We start from the raw sequence: 22,875 nt of genomic DNA, 5'->3' as shown, positions 1-22,875 counted from the left end.
TGGACAAGAAGAGAATAGAAGCTTTCAAAATGTGGTGCTACAGAAAAGAATGCTGAAGATTAGATGGGTAGATCACATAACTAATGAGGAGGTACTGAATAGAATTGGGGAGAAGAGGAGTTTGTGGCACAACTTGACAAAAAGAAGGGACCGGTTAGTAGGACATGTTCTGAGGCATCAAGAGATCACAAATTTAGCATTGGAGGGCAGCGTGGAGGGTAAAAATCGTAGAGGGAGACCAAGAGATGAATACACTAAACAGATTCAGAAGCATGTAGGTTGCAGTAGGTACTGGGAGATGATGAAGCTTGCACAGGATAGGGTAGCATGGAGAGCTGCATCAAACCAGTCTCACGACTGAAGACCAGAACAACAACTATAATATGCAAAATTAAAAAATTTCCATTGCTTTTTTAACATGCTTCACAGCTCCTAAAGTGTCAATAGATTAGCAGAATTGCAATGCATACATGATTTATTAAGCTTAAATGTTAGTGGGAAGCTTTTCTAGTAGTAGCAATTCACAAACAATACCCTTTTCCTGTTACCAGTGAATATAGCGGAATCTCTTCTTCTACAGGGTGCTCAGAAATTCTCATCATGAATTTCTAGGACTTGTAGAGGGGAATGATTAGATCATATTTTTAACTCCAACATATTTCCAGAAACATATCATTTCTATGCTATAACCATTTGAAAATATGTTGATAACACGACAACTTTTACAAGTAATTGATCAGGCATGACCCAGTTTTGTTTTACAATTCCATTCATTAATAGCCAAAGAAATTGCTCATGTACTCGCCGATGGGTTCTCTTTGATGTGATGCGTATGGCCTCTTCCAACTTGGGTGTGCGACATCTCCTTGGAGCACCACAGCCACACCTGCTTGACAGTGAAGGACCACATTCACACCTGCTTGACAGTGAAGGTACTCTTCTCGAACCCATTGCGTAATTGTGGTGAAAAGGGTGAGTGATGGAATCGGCCGTTGTAGATAACAATCTTGATAAACGCAGCAAGCCATTCAGGAGGAGGAATGACACTCAAACCAGGTCAGAGAGATAGGAATGACGTCAAATGACATCAGCCGATCTGATTTAACCCCCCCCCCCCCCCAACCACGACTACCCTGTTGCATACCTACCTAGCAAACATGCCTTTCAAATGGCTGTAGCATGGAAATGGTATGTTTCCTGGCATGGGTTCCTATTCACGAAATATTACGTATTCACTCCCCTCTACAAGCCTAGAAGTGTTTTACAAGAATTTTGATACACCCTATATGCATGGAATCCAAAAGTTTCTCTAATAATGAAGGGGTTATCAAATCTCAAAGTAGGTTGTAATTACAAGTCTCCTGACACTAAGTTTAACTACTAAAAGTGATAGTGCAGTGACAGCAAAAGGCTCACTGTCTGCCATTCAAGTGGCACCCTGACGTCTACAATAACAACCCAGTATGTTCAGCTGATCAAAATTATTGTTTATGGTCTGTTAGCAAAATAACCACACCCATTCACCATCTTCAAAATATCTGAACAGGTTTAAGGGGACCATTTTTTGATTTAGACCTAGTATAGCCTAGTGTTCTGGAAGGAGAACAATATATACCTGCTAGTCTCAACTTACTTATCATAAATCTCCTGAAAGATATCCTTGAAGCGACCATCATATCTTTTTAAGATTGTATTCTTAGTAGAGAGATATAGAGGCCATTTCTTCTGTAATGCCACTTGAAAGCTTGAATGTGCAAAGGCTTTGATAGATTCGTCTGTATTGTACATTCCCATGGCAATGCCTGGACCCTTGTAATCAAAAAGTTCTATGGTCGTGGTTTCCCCATCATTACTCCTGTACACCATTTCAACCTAAAAAAGAAAGAAAGGAAAGTGTTGTCATTACATTCATCATGTCAGTAACGTTTACATCATAAAACCAGTTCAGAAACATGTCCTATTGCAGAAGCATTCGACCTCCAAATTACAAGAAATAAACACTGGAGTTGTGTTTCTGCAATATGGTGTAGACCAATCTGCCTTGGCCATTTTAGAGAAAACCAATTAAGGTGTTTTTTTCCGTAATACATTATGGAACTCAACTGTTAAGTGCGCTTTATTCACTGGTCAATATTTTTCTCTATGATGATATGAATAGTTCTTGTATTTTACATACATTATTGTCTTTTGTGGAACTGGATTATTCTTTATCACAATTAGGTTATTAATTACAGACCCAGCCAGAGGCTGGAAACTGCCCAAGATGATGATGATAATGATGATGGTGATGATGAATTACACAACAATTACAGCAAGTTTTAAAATAAATCCAAAGAGATGAAATAATACAAACACAAAGTTACAACACAATTTAAAAACAAATGCAGATTACAGACACAAAATAGCAATCTGTAAGTTCAAGTTTAAAGACAGAACTCTTATGTGTCATGAGTCACTGAAAAGTCTGTAGAAACCATGGTGAATTTCTAAATGATGTGTATCACATCAGTAACATGTTTGAGGGCTCCTCTCAGCACCAAAGTAACATGTTGGCAAAGTTAGTGTGCCATACTATACAGTAAACCCATATACTTGTTGTCATGGGTAGGAGAAGTAGGTCTTTTTATGTGTGTGAAATCTTATGGGACTTAACTACTAAGGTCATCAGTCCCTAAGCTTACACACTACTTAACCTAAATTATCCTAAGGACAAAGACAGACACACACACACACACACACACACACACACACACACACACACACACACACACGCCCACACACACACACACACACACACACACACACACACACACACACACACACACACACACGCCCACACACGCCTGAGGAAGGACTCGAACCTCCGCCGGGACCAGCGGCACAGTCCATGACTGCAGCGCCCTAGACCACTCAGCTAATCCCGCGCGGCAGGTCTTTTTAGATTAAATCCAGGTAACAGGTTCCTCTGTGTAAAGGGTGTTTCCAGCAGTTATACAAATTCTTCAATAATCACCCATAAGGTAGATCCTAACACATCAAATGGCACACATATTTCACAGACTTAACAATCTTTCATCAAAAGATGCAATCAATGCAGCAATTTTAAGTTGAGCTTCAATATTTGAACCGCACAGTAATTTGTGTTACTGAGCACTGGTGTAGATACACACAAATCCAATATGTACAATTATTGTTGTATGAAAAGACAAGACCCTTAGTGTAGGAGTACTTCAAAAGGGCGAGGATCATGAATATGTATCACGCAAGGAACAAAGTTCCTGGTGTGTGTGTGTGTGTGTGTGTGTGTGTGTGTGTGTGTGTGTGCACGCATGTGCGTGTGTTTGTGTGTCAATAACCTAATGGTACTTTAGACACATTTCATTCAAAGAATTAACAGAAGTTCTAGATAAAGCCTCAACTATAAAAGTCAACATAATTTTGTTTGTAGACATAAACATAAACACAAACATCATAAATAAAACTAATAGCACACTCAAATATCCTTCAGAGTTTTAGCATGTCCCTATTACAGCGCAACAAGGTTTACTATAATGACTGCATCAGTAATTGACCATCTGGACACAAATATGAACAGGGAAAAGTGTTACGAAGCTGTAAAAGATTTTGGACTCTCAGCAGATTGTTTCTGCCACATAATAACAGTAAAGAAAAAAAACTAAATGAAGATCCACAGAAGACATTTACCAGAAATCGAAATACAAGATTTTTCAAGAGAACTGGCAAACCACATTCGGGATGAAGTACGTACAGAAACCAATGTAAATGCTAAATTCTCAACATTATTTAAACTGACCTTTGAAAAGAGCAATTTCATAAAGTACCCACATCAGTATGTGTGTGTCCCAAAAAAACAAATGAATAACACCAGGTATTAAAGTCCTCCCAACTCTTAATTACCTCAGTTCCATGAAAAGAGTCATAATAAGCCAAGATCTTAAACTTCCAACACAGGTGAAAGAAGATTTATAGGAAGGTCCTGATTGCTGCAAACAAAATCATTTAATGACATCATGCAGAGAATAAAAGCAAAGCCATCTGGGATAACAGGAAGGTGATACTGATAAGGGAGGTGTATAAAGTAATGAATGAAGCACACTACCTAGCAAGCAATCTGAAGAAGCATTTTTTGAAGTACTGCAGAGAAATTACATCAAAACTTCCCAAAACCAAAGATAACACCTGTCAATAAGTATGCACTACATACAATGGTGTTACTACCAGCCATAAAGCATGAAATCAGTAAAGCTGTACACATTCTAAAACAAAAATTCAGTGGGCTTCGATGGAATACCACTGTGTGTGCTGAAACAATACATACATAGTATGCATGCTTCCTTAAGAAACATAATGAACAAGTCATTCACATCAGGGGAATTTCCAGAGTACTTGAAACAGACAAGACCTGTATCTCAGTTTAAAAAAAAGGAAATACAGAAGACATAGAAAACTACTACCCCATTTCCCTGATGTCATCAATCTCAACAATAATAGAACCTATTGTGAAAGACAGATTAATAAATTGCTTGAATAAATACAACTAGTGAATCACTGTTTGGTTTCTACAGTGAAAAAAGTACACAATCAAATCATAGAGGAATTCATAAAACTGATACCTGATGGTCTTGAAAAGATGAATGTGTCACAGGCACATTTTTAGATCTTTCTGGTGCTTTTGGTCCCCCCATGAATGATGGACCTTGCTGAAGTAGGGTGGCTTGCATGCTTCAACAGTATAGATAGCTATTCCATAGGTGCAACTGTAACAGAGCAGTATACATGGGGAGGCCAGACGAACACATGGTTCCCAAAGAGGAATTGCAGCCCTTTCAGAAACTGCAGAGGAAATAGTCTGGATGATTGATTGGTCTGGTCTTTTAACATCAGCCAACATGGCTTTGTTGAGCTCATACTGTGAAAAATTGAAACCAAGGGGAAACTACAGTTGTTACAATTCCCGAGGGTACACAACTCTACTGTGCAGTGAAGTGATGATGGCAACCTCTTAGGTAAAATGTTCTGAAGATAAAATAGTCCTGGGTGGGAACCACTCTGGAGAATGTCATCATCAGGAAAAAAAGAACTGGAATATGAGATCAGAGAGTGGAATAATAAATCCCTTATTGGATAGGTAGGTTAGAAAATCTAAAAAGGGAAAGAATATACTGACATTAGATATAACTGGAATTAGTGAAGTTCAATGGCAGGTTAATTGAGTACTGGGCAATAAATACACAATGAAATAGGGTTAATGCAGGGGTAGGTCTAATAATGAATAAGAAAATAGGAATGCAGGTAAAGTAAACATCATAGTGAACACATTATCATAACCAAGATAGACATAAAGCCAACATTCACCACAGCAGTGCAAGTTTACATGCCATCTAGCTCCACAGATGGTGAACAGTTTTGAAGTATGTATAATAAGAGAAAATAAATTATTCAGATAGTTAAGAGAGAGGAAAATTTAATTGTCATGGGTGATGAATTCGACAGTAGAAAAATGAACAGAAGGAAAAATACTAGGAGAATATGGACTGGGGAAAGGATTGAAACAGGAACCCAACTGACAGAATTTTGCATGGAGTATACTTTAATCATCACCAACACCTTGCTTAAGAATAATAAAAGATAGCTTTATATGTGGAAGAGACTTGGACGCACTGGAAGGTTTCAGACTGATTACAAAATGGCAAGACAGACATTTCAGAACCACATTTTCAACTGGGAGATGTGTCCAGGGGCAGATGTGGACAAAGGCCAAAATTTATTGCTTATAAGCTGTAGATTAAAATAGAAGAAACTGCAAAGAGATAGGAAATTAAAAAGACAAGACGTGGATAAGTTGAAAAAACCTGAGTTGGTTGAGATATCAACAATATAGGAAAAGACAAATTGCTACTTACCATAATGAAGACACATCAACTTGCAGACAGGCACAATTGAAAGACATTCACATGTAGCTTTCAGCCACAGCCTTCGTCAGTAAAAGGCATGTGCGCATGCACACCCACACCCACACCCACACCCACACCCACACCCACACCCACACCCACACCAAAAGGGCACAAGCACACCTTACGCACACACGACTGTCAACTCCAGCATCTCGGGCCGGAATGTTGGAGTTGACAGTCGCGCGCGCGTGTGTGTGTGTGTGTGTGTGTGTGTGTGTGTGTGTGTTGTCTGTCTCCTGCTGACGAAAGCTGTGGCCAAAAACTACTTGTGAGTGTCATTTAATTGTGCCTTTATGCACCTTCATGTGTCTTTAGACATAATAGTTTTCTTGATATGATACCGCGTCATTATGTATAAAACTACTGCTGCTGGAGAAAAACCAATGTTCAGCCTATGGTTGCAACGGCCTTCTTCTTCTTCTTCTTCTTCTTCTTCTTCTTCTTAGAACCAGAAAAAGGCTGCTGCAACCGTGGCCAGAACGTTGGTTTTTCTCCACCAGCAGTAGTTTTATACATTATGATGCAGTACCATACCCAGAAAACTTTTATGTCGACTGACTCTGGCCACGGAAACCTACGCAATTATATTGATGTGTCTTCTTTATGGTAAGTAGCAATCTGTCTTTTCCTACATTGTTGATATTACTACCTGGAGTTTCTGCTGTTTGAGGTTGTACACATTTTCATGTTGAGCCTTACAAAGCAAATGACTGATATGGGGGAAAGGAATATAACAGAAGGAATGCGTGGCTGTGAGAGGTAAAATAGTGAAGGCAGCAGAGATCACATCGATAAAAATACAAGGATCACCACAAATCCTTTGATATTACAGGAGATATTGAATTTCATTTATGAAAAGAGGAAACACAAAAATGCAACAAATGAAGCAGACAGAAGGGAATACAGACAAAAAAAAAAAAAAAAAAAAAAAAAAAACGAGATTGACAGAAAGAGCGAAATGGCTAAGCAGCAATTGCTAGAGGACAACTGCAAGTCTACCGAAGCAGGTGAAACTGGAGGAAAAATAGGGACTATGTGTTGGACAACTGAAAAGGCCTTTGAAGGAAAGAGAAACAGCTGTATAAATATCAAGAGCTCACATGGAAAACCACTAGTAAGCAAGGCAGGGAGAGCTGAAAGACAGAAGGTCAAAGGTACATGCAAAGTGGCTAAACAAGAGAAGAAGAAGAAGAAGAAGAAGAAGAAGAAGAAGAAGATGATGATGATGATGATGATGATGACAATGATATGGGAGATGTGATAATGAGAGAAGAATTTGACAGAGTAATGAAAGACATAAACCAAACCAAGGCCCCTGGAGTATAGGATGTTCCCTCAGAACTATGATTTTCTTGGGAGAGCCAGAAACATGGGAGGCAATATTGACCCTACAACTTCTATTAGAAGATGGGTTTAACAAAGACAAACCTACGCTTATAGCATTTGTGGACTCAGAAGATTTTGACAATGTGGCCTGCAAACACTCTTTGAAATTCTGATAGTAGCCGAGATAAAATACAAGGAGCAAAAGTCAATCAATGGAAAATCCATGGTTGGACTGTAACAATACTATGAAAAGGAAAGTTGCTACTTACCATATAGCGGAGATACTGAGTCGCAGATAGGCACAACAAAAAGACTCTCACAATTAAAGCTTTCAGCCATTAAGGCCTTCATCAACAATAGACCCCCCCCCCCCCCCCCACACACACACACACACACACACACACAGAAGGAGCAAAAGGTCATAAAGAACTCATACGAAAACCACACAGCAGCTTTAAGGTTTGAAGGGCATGAAATGCAATGAGTGGTTCAGAAGGGAGTGGGACAGTGTTCTAAGTCTATCCCCAATGTTATTCAATCAGTACAATAAGCGATAGTGTGGGAAACCAAAGAAAAATTTGGAGAAGGAGTTAAAGTTCAGGGAGAAAAAATAAAACTGAAGTTTACTGACAACATTGTAATTCTATGAGAGACACCAAAGGACTTGGAAGAGCAACTGAACGTAATGGACAGTGTCTTGAAAGGGAGATGTAAGATGAACATGAACAAAAGCAAAACAAGGGTAATGGAATGTAGTCTAATTAAATTAAGCAATGCTGAGGAAACTATACAGATCAGGAAGTGAGACACTGATATCAGTAAATGAGTTATGCTATTTGGGCAGCAAAATAAATGATGACAGCCAAACTAGAGAAGATATAAAATATAGCCTGGCAATTGCAAGGAAAGCATTTCTGAAGAAGAGAAGTTTGTTAACATCAAACATAGATTTATTAGGAAGTCTTTTCTGAATATATTTATCTAGAGTGTAGCCTTGTATGGAAATGAAACATGGACTACAAGCAATTCGGAAGAGAAGAGAGTAGAGGCTTTTGAAATGTATGCTACAGAAGAATGCTCAAGATCAGATGGATAAATCATGTACCTAATGAGGAGGTACAGAAACAAATTTTGGAGACACGAAATTTAGGGAACAAGTTGACTGAAAGTGGAAGAAGGGATCAGTTGATGGAATACATTCAGAGGAATCATCAATTTAGTACAGGTGGGAAGCGTGTGTGTGGGAGGGGGGTTGGATTGTTGGATTGTATAGAGAGACCAAGAGACTAATATAGTGAACAGGTTCAAATGATGTATGTCACAGTAGTTATTTCGGGGTGCCAAAGATGATGTGACTTACCAAACGAAAGCGCTGGCAGGTCGATAGACACACAAACAAACACAAACATAAACACAAAATTCAAGCTTCCGCAACAAACGGTTGCTTCATCAGGAAAGAGGGAAGGAGAGGGAAAGACGAAAGGATGTGGGTTTTAAGGGAGAGGGTAAGGAGTCATTCCAATCCCGGGAGCAGAAAGACTTACCTTAGGGGGAAAAAAGGACAGGTATACACTCACACACACACATATCCATCCGCACATACACAGACACAAGCAGACATTTGTAAAGGCAAGGAGTTTGGGCAGAGATGTCAGTCGAGGCGGAAGTAAAGAGGCAAAGATGTTGTTGAAAGACAGGTGAGGTATGAGTGGCGGCAACTTGAAATTAGCGGAGGTTGAGACCTGGCGGATAACGAGAAGAGAGGATATACTGAAGGGCAAGTTCCCATCTCCGGAGTTCTGACAGGTTGGTGTTAGTGGGAAGTATCCAGATAACCCGGACAGTGTAACACTGTGCCAAGATGTGCTGGCCGTGCACCAAGGCATGTTTAGCAACAGGGTGATCCTCACTACCAACAAACACTGTCTGCCTATGTCCATTCATGCGAATGGACAGTTTGTTGCTGGTCATTCCCACATAGAAAGCTTCACAGTGTAGGCAGGTCAGTTGGTAAATCATGTGGGTGCTTTCACACGTGGCTCTGCCTTTGATCGTGTACACTTTCCGGGTTACAGGACTGGAGTAGGTGGTGGTGGGAGGGTGCATGGGACAGGTTTTACACCGGGGGCGGTTACAAGGGTAGGAGCCAGAGGGTTTGGAAGGTGGTTTGGGGATTTCATAGGGATGAACTAAGAGGTTTCGAAGGTTAGGTGGATGGTGGAAAGACACTCTTAGGTGGAGTGGGGAGGATTTCATGAAGGATGGATCTCATTTCAGGGCAGGATTTGAGGAAGTCATACCCCTGCTGGAAAGCCACATTCAGAGTCTGATCCAGTCCCGGAAAGTATCCTGTCACAAGTGGGGCACTTTTGGGGTTCTTCTGTGGGAGGTTCTGGGTTTGAGGGGATGAGGAAGTGGCTCTGGTTATTTGCTTCTGTACCAGGTCGGCAGGGTAGTTGCAGGATGCGAAAGCTGTTTTCAGGTTGTTGGTGTAATGGTTCAGGGATTCCGGACTGGAGCAGATTCGTTTGCCACGAAGACCTAGGTTGTAGGGAAGGGACCGTTTGATGTGGAATGGGTGGCAGCTGTCATAATGGAGGTACTGTTGCTTGTTGGTGGGTTTGATGTGGATGGACGTGTGAAGCTGGCCATTCGACAGATGGAGGTCAACGTCAAGGAAAGTGGCATGGGATTTAGAGTAGGACCAGGTGAATCTGATGGAACCAAAGGAGTTGAGGTTGGAGAGGAAATTCTGGAGTTCTTCTTCACTGTGAGTCCAGATCATGAAGATGTCATCAATAAATCTGTACCAAACTTTGGGTTTGCAGGCCTGGGTAACCAAGAAGGCTTCCTCTAAGCGACCCATGAATAGGTTGGCGTACGTGGGGGCCATCCTGGTACCCATGGCTGTTCCCTTTAATTGTTGGTATGTCTGGCCTTCAAAAGTGAAGAAGTTGTGAGTCAGCATGAAGCTGGCTAAGGTGATGAGGAAAGAGGTTTTAGGTAGGGTGGCAGGTGATCGGCGTGAAAGGAAGTGCTCCATCGCAGCGAGGCCCTGGACGTGCGGAATATTTGTGTATAAGGAAGTGGCATCAATGGTTACAAGGATGGTTTCTGGGGGTAACAGACTGGGTAAGGATTCTAGGCGTTCGAGAAAGTGGTTGGTGTCTTTGATGAAGGATGGGAGACTGCATGTAATGGGTTGAAGGTGTTAATCTACATAGGCAGAGATACGTTCTGTGGGGGCTTGGTAACCAGCTACAATGGGGCGGCCAGGATGATTCGGTTTGTGAATTTTAGGAAGAAGGTAGAAGGTAGGGGTGCGGGGTGTCGGTGGGGTCAGGAGGTTGATGGAGTCAGGTGAAAGGTTTTGTAGGGGGCCTAAGGTTCTGAGGATTCCTTGAAGCTCCGCCTGGACATCAGGAATGGGATTACCTCGGCAAACTTTGTATGTGGTGTTGTCTGAAAGCTGACGCAGTCCCTCAGCCACACACTCCCGACGATCAAGTACCACTGTCGTGGAACCCTTGTCCGCCGGATCCGTGATCTGAAGACTGACCATTCCATCATCTTTGTTTTTAGATATATTTTTCCTACGTGGAATGTTTCCCTCTATTATAACCATATCATTAATTTGAACCCAACAATTACGTTTGTTATTGTCGCTGTTGCATTTCGAAATCTTTCCTGTCGTCTTATTTTCTCTTTATTTTCTCTTTCTGTTTTTACCAGTAGTCTCACTTTGTATTCACCTTCCCCTTTTTACCGTAATACAATTTTATCCTGCCTATATATACTCTATAATACGTAACCCACTGATATGTGTGGATGGATAGGTGTGTGTGTGCGCGAGTGTATACCTGTCCTTTTTTCCCCCTAAGGTAAGTCTTTCCGCTCCCGGGATTGGAATGAATCCTTACCCTCTCCCTTAAAACCCACATCCTTTCGTCTTTCCCTCTTTCCTGATGAAGCAACCTTTTGTTGCTAAAGCTTGAATTTTGTGTGTATGTTTGTGTGTCTATCGACCTGCCAGCGCTTGTGTTTGGTAAGTCTCATCATCTTTGTTTTTAGATATATTTTTTCCACGTGGAATGTTTCCCTCTATTATATATATTCCAATCCCGGGAGCGGAAAGACTTACCTTAGGGGGAAAAAAGGACAGGTATACACTCGCGCACACACACACATACATATCCATCCGCACATACACAGACACAAGCAGACATTTGTAAAGGCAAAAGTCTGCTTGTGTCTGTGTATGTGCGGATGGATCTGTGTGTGTGTGTGTGTGTGTGTGTGTGTGTGTGTGTGTGTGTGTTCAATACAGCTCCATTGAGATGCATGGCATATGTCAATATGGTCTTCTGCCACTGCTACTAATTCCCATGTCCAGCTCTTATCTTGTACATCTGAAACTGATTTCCTGCATTATTTGAAGTCTAGGCCTAACCATAAGTGATAATTCATGGAAAACCAAAATCGTGATGATCAGATGGAGATTTGAACCGACATGTTCCTGAATGCAAGTCCAGTATGCTAACCACTGCACCGCCTCATTCAGTGGCAAATTTAGTACTTCTTCTAAGAAAACAAAAAAACAAAATGTTCTGTCTAATGTACCAACATGTCATTACATAAATCAGAATATTACTTTATTTATATTCAATTTTCAGTTAAACCAGTTTGAATTTGGCCCTGTGGTTTAATTCATTGAGTTTGAACATTGCTTTTATGTTATTCATGCATTGGCCATGTGGGGTAGATTACAGTGACTTATTGAAAAACTTGTGTTGTTGTCATTAGGCTGCATAATTTGCTAAATTAATTTGTTCCCAAACAGTTCAGCAGTTTTATAACATTTATTCATCAGCTTTCCCCTTTGATTCACATTAAATGTGACAGGTTTTAGAAGAATACTGACAGTTTGATTATTTGGAACTTGTTTATGAAATGTCATAAAAAAGCTCTTACAGATATGTTACAGGAAGCAGTTTCCAAAATAATCATTGACACTTGCTGTGAAGGTATGTCTGTAATACCAAGATTACAGAAAGTAACTTACTGTTCCTGGTTTGGACACAACGAAGTCTTTTGCTTTGTACTGGTCACCATGAGCATGTCTGCCAATCACAATGGCATTTTTCCAACCTGGAACTATCCGTGGAATTGTCTTGCAAATTATTGGTTCACGGAAAACTGTTCCACCCAGAATGTTACGGATTGTTCCATTTGGACTGAGCCACATTTTCTTCAAATTGAATTCTGAAACAAAAATTATTATTATTCTGAGGTTCATCACATGTTAATATGGAAAAGGAAGAGTGAGCATTCAGCTTGCAATCTGATTACTAACAGTGCACTAGAAGTCACTGTCATTAAGTGATGAAACCTTTACAATAAATAATTACTTCCTTATCCCAACTGGAGAAACTGAGAGAGTCAACTGCAATATTTCAAAAGTGGGGTCTAGCTGCTGTAGTAGGTTTTCTTATTCTCAATTTAAGTTGTACGTTTGGATTTCATCCATTATTTGAGGACCCCTGACACCCACATGGGTTTATGATCAGACTTCAGTGAGGCAGTACACTGAGTAGTGCGATGGACACTCAAGTTATGCACTTAGTTACTAACAGAAAAAATTATAAGATAATGGAAGCATGTGAGACAGACACTGCAGCAGATAATAATCATGTACTTAACTGCAAGGAACTTTCTTTGAGCCTGATGTAATGGCATCCATGACTTTAACGTGGTCGTTTCACAACTGGCTGTCCATAAACAAATACACAGTAGTAGTTTTGTGATGGTCTTTAATCTGAGTAATAATAACTGATATTATAACACTAAGTGGAAAACAACTAAACAGCTTTTTTGGGACAGTAAATGTCCGTTAATTAGAACATTAAAAATCCACAGCTGGAACTAGTTTCAGAATAATTCTCCTACAGTGTAATACTTCATGAAGGCAAATGGCAACAGTTACCAAACTTTAAGAACTGTATGAGTAATTCTTTATTCTTCACCCATTATGGTCACAGCAAGAAAAAGCAGTGAGTCAGATAGACAAGTAACTCATCTCTTCTTTAGATGAATTTAAAGTCAACAAAATTACAATATGTGTATTTAACCATGAATAATACACCACGAATCTAAACAGCATATAAGTGGCCTCACAATAACTCACAAATGAGTACGAAATAAACAGCTTGAGGACTGATCTCAGTTAAATGGGATCAGTACTCACCCTATTTCTTTCATACTTTGTTGTGAGTTAGTGTGAGGCCTTTTTTATGCTGTTTAGGATCACAGTGTATTACATATAGTTAATTTAACATCTCATAACTTTGAGGACTTTAAATTCATTTAAAGGGAAAAAAATTGCTTATCCACCTGATGCACTGCTTTTTCTTCCTGCAACAACGGTCTCCGGGACCCAAACCAGTAAAGAATAAAGAATAATTCATACAGCTGATCACTAACAAGAAGTTTTTCAAGTTCCTGACAGGGGTAGCTGGCCACATCACTGAAATATTTGTTGTCAAACTATTTAAGGGCTTTACCACAAGATGGAGTCACAATCAAAGAATAATTTTAGTGGAACATTAGTTTTTATTCAATCCGTGAGCTCAGTAGCATAATTCGATTGTTGAAGAATTAAAGTGTCTCCTGCAATGAGAAGTGTACATCAGTGTAGAGCTATTTATATCGTGGTATTCTGTAGTTCTAAAACACTTACTGATGTAAAATAGGTATGCAAGTACAATCTTTATAGAATTGCTATCTAAACTGTTTACAGCAACATCTTTCAACCACATCCACACAATTCCTCTGCAATTCACAATTAAGTGTCTGGCAGAGGATTCATCGAACCACTTTTAAGCTATTTCTCTACTACTCCACCCTCAAACAGCGTGGGAGTAAAACAAACACTTAAATCTCTGCTTGTGAGCTCTGATTTCTATTATTTTATTATGACAATCATTTCTCCCTATGCAGGTGTGTGCCAAAAAATATATATATTCGCATTCAAAGTAGAAAATTGGTGACAGAAATTTCACAAGAAGACCCTGCCACAAAAAAATTGTCTTGTTTTAATGACTGCCACCTTAACTCACATATCATACCCTATTTCAAAATTAAACAAAATGAGCTGTCATTCTTTGAATTTTTTTGACGTCCTTCGGACACCACACCACACAGCAATACTCCAGAAGAACAAGGGCAAGTGTAGTATAGGCAGCCTCTTAAGTAGAGGCTGTTGTATTTTCTAAGTGTTATGCAAATAAATCGCAGTCTTTCAATTCCTTTCCCCACAACATTATGTAAGTGACTTTCCCCACAGCATTATCTATGTGATTGTTCCAATTTAAGTTATGCATGATTTTAATCCCTACGTATTTAGTTGAATTCACAGGCTTTAAATTTGTGTCATTTATTGCGTAACCAAAATTTAGCTGAATTCTTTTGATATTCATCTGGTAGAGTTGCCACTTTTCATTATTTAGAGTCAACTGTCACTTTTCACACCACACAGGTATCTTGTTTAAATCATTTTGCAACTGGTTGTGATCATCTGATGACTTTACAAAACAATAAATGACAGCATCAGCAGCTTCTCAAATTATCTCCTAAATCATTTATATAGGTAAGGAACAAACTATTCACTGGGGAACATCAGATATTACTGTTTTATTTGATGACTTTCCGTCAGTTACTACCAACTGCAACCTTTCTGACAGTAAATCACGAATTGAGTCACACAACTGAGAAGATACTTACTAGACACACAATTTGATCAGAATTCTAAATTTTTTAATGTCTTATTAGCAACAGCCAGTGTGTGCCAGACTTAACCAATCTATATAAATGTAGCACCAGTCAACCATACATTCTTCATTGAAGTTTAAGCATTTTATCACTATGACATTATACTAGTAACTAGCTGTTACCCGTGGCTGTGTTCACTTATCAGTAGTTTTATTATGATGAGTGATAGTGAGCGAGTCAGCTGTTGTACATGTGATAATGTCAGCTGTCATCAAGTTACTACTTGTTCTGGCAAGCACGTCTAGTGGTGTGTGTTCACCTCCCAACCCCCAATGCTCCACAGCCACGGCATCATGTGCACCACTGTCAGGAGATGGGTGGGCAGGGGTGCTCACCTACATGGCGATTCAAAAAAAATTTTACATACTGACACGGCACAACGGGCATACAACAAGGATCAGTAATCATGCAGGAAACCAAAGTGGAAAATGCCCTGAGAGGGTGCTACAGTCACATGCGAACTGGTATAAGTGGAGAGTGTTTAATTGGGCCATGCATTCTTGCAGACCCACTTGATCATCACACATATCTAGTATTCCTGCAAGAGTTTCTGCCAGACATGCTGAATGATGTTCCCATGCTTATTTGTCTTCACATTCAATTTCAGCATGACGGAGCTCCCACGCATTTCAGCAGACATGTGAGGTCAAATACACAGGTAAACTTTCCCGGCTGCTGGATTGGTCCCAGTGGGCCAGTTACATGGCTACCACACTCACCCAATCTGTTCCCAACCAGTTTTTATTATTATTATTATTTCTTTACTTTCTCAGACGCTAAGTCTGGTTAAAAATGGGACGTGACGCGGACCTTGATCAAGCGTCACTTCCTTTTAACTGTACGGTGTATGTTATATTGCATTTAGGAACTTTCGGGTAATTGAACATGTATCAATAATTACGGATTTCTGTAATTGTATATATAAGTTTGGATGTAGCTGTATTGTATTGATGTACTGGTGGATATTGTGTGGTATGACTCCTGTAGTTGATAGTATAATTGGTATAATGTCAACTTTATTCTGATGCCACATGTCCTTGACTTCCTCAGCCAGTTGGATGTATTTTTCAATTTTTTCTCCTGTTTTCTTTTGTATATTTGTTGTATTGGGTATGGATATTTCGATTAGTTGTGTTGATTTCTTCTTTTTATTGGTGAGTATGATGTCAGGTTTGTTATGTGGTGTTGTTTTATCTGTTGTAATGGTTCTGTTCCAGTATAATTTGTATTCATCATTCTCCAGTACATTTTGTGGTGCATACTTGTATGTGGGAACGTGTTGTTTTATAAGTTTATGTTGTAAGGCAAGCTGTTGATGTATTATTTTTGCTACATTGTCATGTCTTCTGGGGTATTCTGTATTTGCTAGTATTGTACATCCACTTGTGATGTGATCTACTGTTTCTATTTGTTGTTTGCAAAGTCTGCATTTATCTGTTGTGGTATTGGGATCTTTAATAATATGCTTGCTGTAATATCTGGTGTTTATTGTTTGATCCTGTATTGCAATCATGAATCCTTCCGTCTCACTGTATATATTGCCTTTTCTTAGCCATGTGTTGGATGCGTCTTGATCGATGTGTGGCTGTGTTAGATGATACGGGTGCTTGCCATGTAGTGTTTTCTTTTTCCAATTTACTTTCTTCGTATCTGTTGATGTTACATGATCTAAAGGGTTGTAAAGGTGGTTATGAGTGGTGTAGCCGATGTATTTATATGAGTGATTGCTTTGTGTATTTTGCTAGTTTCTGCTCATTCTAGAAAGAATTTTCTTAAATTGTCTACCTGTCCATAATGTAGGTTTTTTATGTCGATGAATCCCCTTCCTTCTTCCTTTCTGCTTAATGTGAATCTTTCTGTTGCTGAATGTATGTGATGTATTCTATATTTGTGGCATTGTGAACGTGTAAGTGTATTGAGTGCTTCTAGGTCTGTGTTACTCCATTTCTCTACTCCAAATGAGTAGGTCAATATTGGTATAGCATAAGTATTTATAGCTTTTGTCTTGTTTCTTGCTGTCAATTCTGTTTTCAGTATTTTTGTTAGCCTTTGTCTATATTTTTCTTTTAGTTCTTCTTTAATATTTGTATTATCTTTTCCTATTTTTTGTCTGTATCCTAGATATTTATAGGCATCTGTTTTTTCCATCGCTTCTATGGAGTCACTGTGGTTATTCAATATGTAATCTTCTTGTTTAGTGTGTTTTCCCTTGACTATGCTATTTTTCTTACATTTGTCTGTTCCAAAAGCCATATTTATATCATTGCTGAATACTTCTGTTATCTTTAGTAATTGGTTGAGTTGTTGATTGGTTGCTGCCAGTAGTTTTAGATCATCCATGTATAGCAAATGTGTGATTTTGTGTGGGTATGTTCCAGTAATATTATATCTATAATTTGTATTATTTAGCATGTTGGATAGTGGGTTCAGAGCAAGACAGAACCAGAAAGGACTTAATGAGTCTCCTTGGTATATTCCACGCTTAATCTGTATTGGCTGTGATGTGATATTATTTGAATTTGTTTGGATATTAAGTGTGGTTTTCCAGTTTTTCATTACTATGTTTAGAAACTGTATCAATTTAGGATCTACTTTGTACATTTCCAATATCTGTAGTAACCATGAGTGGGGTACACTATCAAAGGCTTTTTGGTAATCAATGTATGCGTAGTGTAGCGATCTTTGTTTAGTTTTAGCTTGATATGTCACCTCTGCATCTATTATCAGTTGCTCTTTACATCCTCGTGCTCCTTTGCAACAGCCTTTTTGTTCTTCATTTATAATTTTGTTCTGTGTTGTATGTGTCATTAATTTCTGTTTAATGACTGAAGTTAATATTTTGTTGGTAGGCATGTTATGGGGCAATATTTAGCTGGGTTCGCTGTGTCTGCTTGATCTTTAGGTTTCAGATAGGTTATTCCATGTGCAAGTGTATCAGGGAATGTGTATGGGTCTGCAATGTAACTGTTAAATAATTTAGTTAGATGTGAATGTGTTGAGGTGAACTTCTTTAGCCAGTAATTTGCTATTTTATCATTTCCAGGGGCTTTCCAATTGTGTGTAGAATTAATTGCTCGGGTGACTTCATGTTGCAAAATTATCACTTCAGGCATTTGTGGTATCATCTTGTATGTGTCTGTTTCTGCTTGTATCCACCGTGCATGCCTGTTATGTTGTACCGGGTTTGACCATATGTTGCTCCAGAAGTGTTCCATGTCTGTTATGTTTGGTGGATTGTCTATTTTAATGTGTGTGTTATCTATTGTTTGGTAAAATCTCTTTTGGTTTGTGTTGAATGTTTGGTTTTGTTTCCTTCTATTTTCACTTTTTTTGTATCTTCTAAGTCGTTTGGCCAATGCTTGTAATTTCTGCTTCTTTTCATCCAATTGCTCTATTGCTTCTTGTTGTGAGATTTTACCTAACCTTTTTCGTTTTTTGTCTGATATTTCATTTCTTATAAATTGTGTTAGCTGTCCAATGTCTTTTCTCAGTTTTTCTATTCTGATCTGTAGCCTGTGTTGCCATGCTGGTTTTGTGGGTTTCTTCTGTGTGTTGGTTTGTTCTGATCTCTGCCTAGTGTGTATATTTAGTGTAGTGAGTGCTCCTATATAAACCAGTAGTTGTAACTCTTCCATAGTTGTATTTTCATTTATTTTGTTGTGTATGATTGTGTTGATAGTTTTTATTGTTGTTTCGACTTGTGGGTTATTTGGCGGTCTATGCAAGAATGGTCTGATGTCTGTATTTGTGTCTTTGTATTCTATATATGTCAGCTGAAATTTCTCTTCTATATCTAACATGTGTGTCTCTTCGTGTTCTATTTGTGCTTGTTTTGGTGGCTGTCTTAAGATTTCGTTTTCCTCTGATTGTTTAATTGATGCATGTTGGTCTTTGTTTGTTTGCTCTGGGATGTTTGAGTCCATTACTGTATTTTCTTCTTCTTCTGATTGCACATTATTTTGTTCCGGTAATTGTTGTACTTGTTGTTTGATGTTTTCTAATTCTGACTGGGGTATCCTGTTATTTTTTATTATTACACGGATCTGATCAGCTAGTCGTTGTTCTGTTAAAAATTTTAATTCCGGGTATCTGGTAATAAATGTTGTGTATACTTGTGATCTGTATCCAGTTGTGTTGGTTCCTAGGTTTGTTGCTTGGTAATAACAGAACATGAGGTGTCGATTAACTTCATCTGACCATCTCATCCTCTGTCTTTGTTTTCCTTCTAGGGTGGTTGCAGGAAGCATATCCTGCAAAACACCTCTATTTGGATTTAAATCATTTTCCAGTTGGCTAGCAGTGTCGTTACCATTGTGGGCGGGCATAGGGTTCAAGCGTCGTCCCCGACCATGACTGCGCTTGTCCGAGGCTTCTTTAGTTCTGTCCTGAACCAAGTAATTATTATTATTATTATTATTATTATTATTTTATTTTTTATTTTTTCCTGTAGGGGTACCTGAAAGGCCCAGTATATGAAACATGTGTTACACCACTGGAGGACGAAGTGGGCACGATTGTTGCAGCAGCAGGATGTCTTTGATATACACCAGGTATCTCTGAGAGGGTGAGCCATTCAGTGCAGCATCAATGCCACATGTGTCTTGATACAGGACAAAACTTTGAGCGTATCATGTAAGAGGCGTTCATTTGTAGCATGTGATTAAATAACTTTTTTTTTAATCACTCTGTATGCATTGTGCTACTGAAGTAACTATACATCACACAACGTGGACATTGTGCAACAAATGTAATAATGTTCTTCCTCAGAATCTCCGTACCAAATTTTATTGCAGTCAGCTCAACAGTTTAGTTGTGAAAACATAACAGCTAGAATTACTCTCTCGTTTAATATTATCAGTATGGAAATATGGATTAAGATGCTGAAGATTTTATAAGCATTGTATTTTTAATGTTGAATCATATTACGTAGAAAATATCAATCAATAAAACCATTTTCACAAATACGACACAGTTGGAACGTCAAAGAGTAAACAGTTTTTTTAAAGAGTAAATGTGTGTCCTCGTATCACATAAAAGTTTAATTATAATGTACTCTTGCACCAATTTTGATGAAGTAATCATATATCCTATTCCAAGCTATGCTCAAGTTACATGTGAAAGCCTCATGAAAATACACCTAGTAATTTTGGAGATCAGCGTATTCAAACAGACAAACAAACAGATATGACTGTTCTACAGTTTTATTATTGGTAGAGATGAAGACAGACTAGGCTTATATTAATTACCTTTGACACGTTCCTCATCAGGGGTAATAGTAGCACATTTGATTCCGACATTGTGCTTCAGAATAGCATGCGATGCATCAATAGTAACTTGATCATTAGTGGCATCTCTGTGAGGCAATCCCAGATCATAGTACAATATCTCCACCTGAAATAAATCCATTGTTCGAAAATAAATACAAATGCACCATAGATAGGATAAAAGAGTCACCACTAAATCAAGGCTGAAACAGCAAACAGCAACTTAAGTAACAAATATTACTATTTTTAAATTACAATATTCTTATAAAGGAGTCTTTCAACTGTACTGATTTCAAATAAAACACGCACCTGTGATAATTTTCTTTACCAGAAATAATTCTCTAAGCAGGACCTATGGAATATTATTATATAATGTAATTATTATATGAATAAATCACTACAGGCAATTTGATAATCCCTTTTTTCAACAGATTCTTCAGATGAAATGTTTAATTACATTGAGAACTGGTATCACATTCTTAAAGTACTATTATGGATTTGTATTATTTGTGCCCACCTTGAGATATGGAAGTATCAGCGTTTCTTTAATTTTTGCCCATATTATACGTGTCATTTCATCTCCATCTAGATCTACCACAGGCTTTTTCACTTCAATTCGTTTTCCAGAAGAATCTGTAACAAGCAATGTACACAATTTCTTATGAAGAGAACATGCTTTCCACAAAAGTATTTTACTGAAAACAGATCACTAACATCACTAAACATAATGACAATAATAACACAATAATAAAGAATGGGAAAGACAATTTCAAAGAATTTGAAATAACAGAAAGATTTTATTACAAATAAAATAACAAATTTTGAAGATTTCCAAGCCAGAAAAAAATAAGAATTCAGAAATGACATGGACAGAAGAAAGGAAAAGACAAAAATATTAAGGAGTAGGCACAACGAAAAAATAAAAAACAACAAAGAAAGAAGAGAAGTTGACGTTACGTGATCCTAGTTGGTCAATGTGAAGATGGAAAAATAATAGTAACAAAAACAAATAACAGCAGTAATAATAATAAACAGACAGTATACGTAACAAACAGCAATATGAAGGAGATTGACAACATTTAGTCTTTTGCTTATAAATGATGACAACAGATTAACCAAACAGATCTTCTAACTGCCTTTGGCAAAGAGTCTACAGTCAGCTGCATTCAAGAGATCAAGAAAGACTTACATTGAAACAATGTAACAAAAGAAGAAATAATGGGAAGAATTTTATAATAAAAGAAAAAAATTAGAAATGGTTCAAAGTATATCATGGAGAGGAAAAAGAATCATTGGGAAAAGATGAAGCAATACTGGAGTAAAAAGGAAAGAGAAAATTTCATTATATAAATAACTGAAATTTGCATGTTGTCCTCTGAATGCCGCAACAAAATAAAAACAATAATGCAACAAATGTTTCCTTTTTGCTGAAAATCTGCGAAGTATTTCCTATGTAAGTAAATCAGTGGATCTAAATCATTGATCCAGTTTCCCAGTAGTCACACTTACACTGAAAAGTAACGTACAGAAGTGGGGAATAAAATATTACCTTCTTATTTCCAAAAGTGACTTCACTAAAGAATATCAGACTTTCTAACACTGTGTATTTGTAAATGAATTATTTGTGGAGGAATTAAGCATCACATACAATTAGATATGCGAAAGCCAGTTTCAGAATGTAACAAGCAACATAAGACAAGTTCACATAACACTATACTGTATCACCAACTTGAACAATTAGGACTTCAAGACTCACTTTGAGTATGGCCATGTGTTTTGAAATCTTCTGTTACTATATCCCCAGAACATGAAAACAGAATGAAAAAAAAAGTAAATACGTGTGTACTGGATGTGAGCTGATGGAATATTAGCTTCAAATAAAAAAAGATTTGATTTTTGATGCAACATGGCAAAATCGGCTGCATGGCTGAATATCAAAGAAAAAATAAAATGAAACAAATATGTTCAGTATCCATTTAAGTCATAATACGTAAGCAATGCACAGCACAGCGCCTGTGAAATGATACACAATGATTCTGAAAGAACCAATCCAGTAAAATACATTTTTTGGGGTCAACCGAAAGCTGGGATACACCCATCAGCTTTGACTTGTGACGTAACAGTGTTGTGTGACATCATTCAGGCATAGCACATTTTAAATGGCCATTTTGCAGTAAGCGGTGGCGTACACTACTGTAGGATGTTTATCTTTCTCAATTGTTTGGAAGTGATGTTAGTGTGGCATTGGACTTTGTGCTGTGTGTCACTCAGTGTTTTGGGAGTTCATTCTTGTTGCCTTGTCTGCGAGTTATGTTAATGTTGTTAGTTATTGGCAACTAATTTGTATTCGGTTTGGAAACTGTGAATTCCTCATGTTGTTAATGGCTCAAATGGCTCTGAGCACTATGGGACTTAACAGCTGTGGTCATCAGTCCCCTAGAACTTAGAACTACTTAAACCTAACTAACCTAAGGACATCACAC

The 22,875-nt window shown here is 38.2% G+C and overlaps 1 protein-coding gene across 1 annotated transcript in view; it reads right to left on the bottom strand.

Moving 5' to 3' along the window:
* Positions 1-22,875, bottom strand: part of LOC124775089 (isocitrate dehydrogenase [NADP], mitochondrial-like) — a 119,805-nt gene that overhangs the window by 19,708 nt on the left and 77,222 nt on the right. Inside the window, exons 2-5 of the mRNA XM_047249899.1 lie at positions 20,910-21,025; positions 20,375-20,519; positions 12,364-12,563; positions 1,634-1,872 (exon numbers count right to left, since the gene is read on the bottom strand). Of these exons, the coding sequence (XP_047105855.1) occupies positions 1,634-1,872; positions 12,364-12,563; positions 20,375-20,519; positions 20,910-21,025 (700 nt within the window). The remainder of the gene's footprint in view (positions 1-1,633; positions 1,873-12,363; positions 12,564-20,374; positions 20,520-20,909; positions 21,026-22,875) is intronic.

Source organism: Schistocerca piceifrons, chromosome 2, assembly GCF_021461385.2.
Source record: "Schistocerca piceifrons isolate TAMUIC-IGC-003096 chromosome 2, iqSchPice1.1, whole genome shotgun sequence".
Lineage (NCBI taxonomy): Eukaryota > Metazoa > Arthropoda > Insecta > Orthoptera > Acrididae > Schistocerca > Schistocerca piceifrons.
Note: the sequence above shows the minus strand (reverse complement) of the source record. Positions and strands in the feature narration are given on the sequence as shown.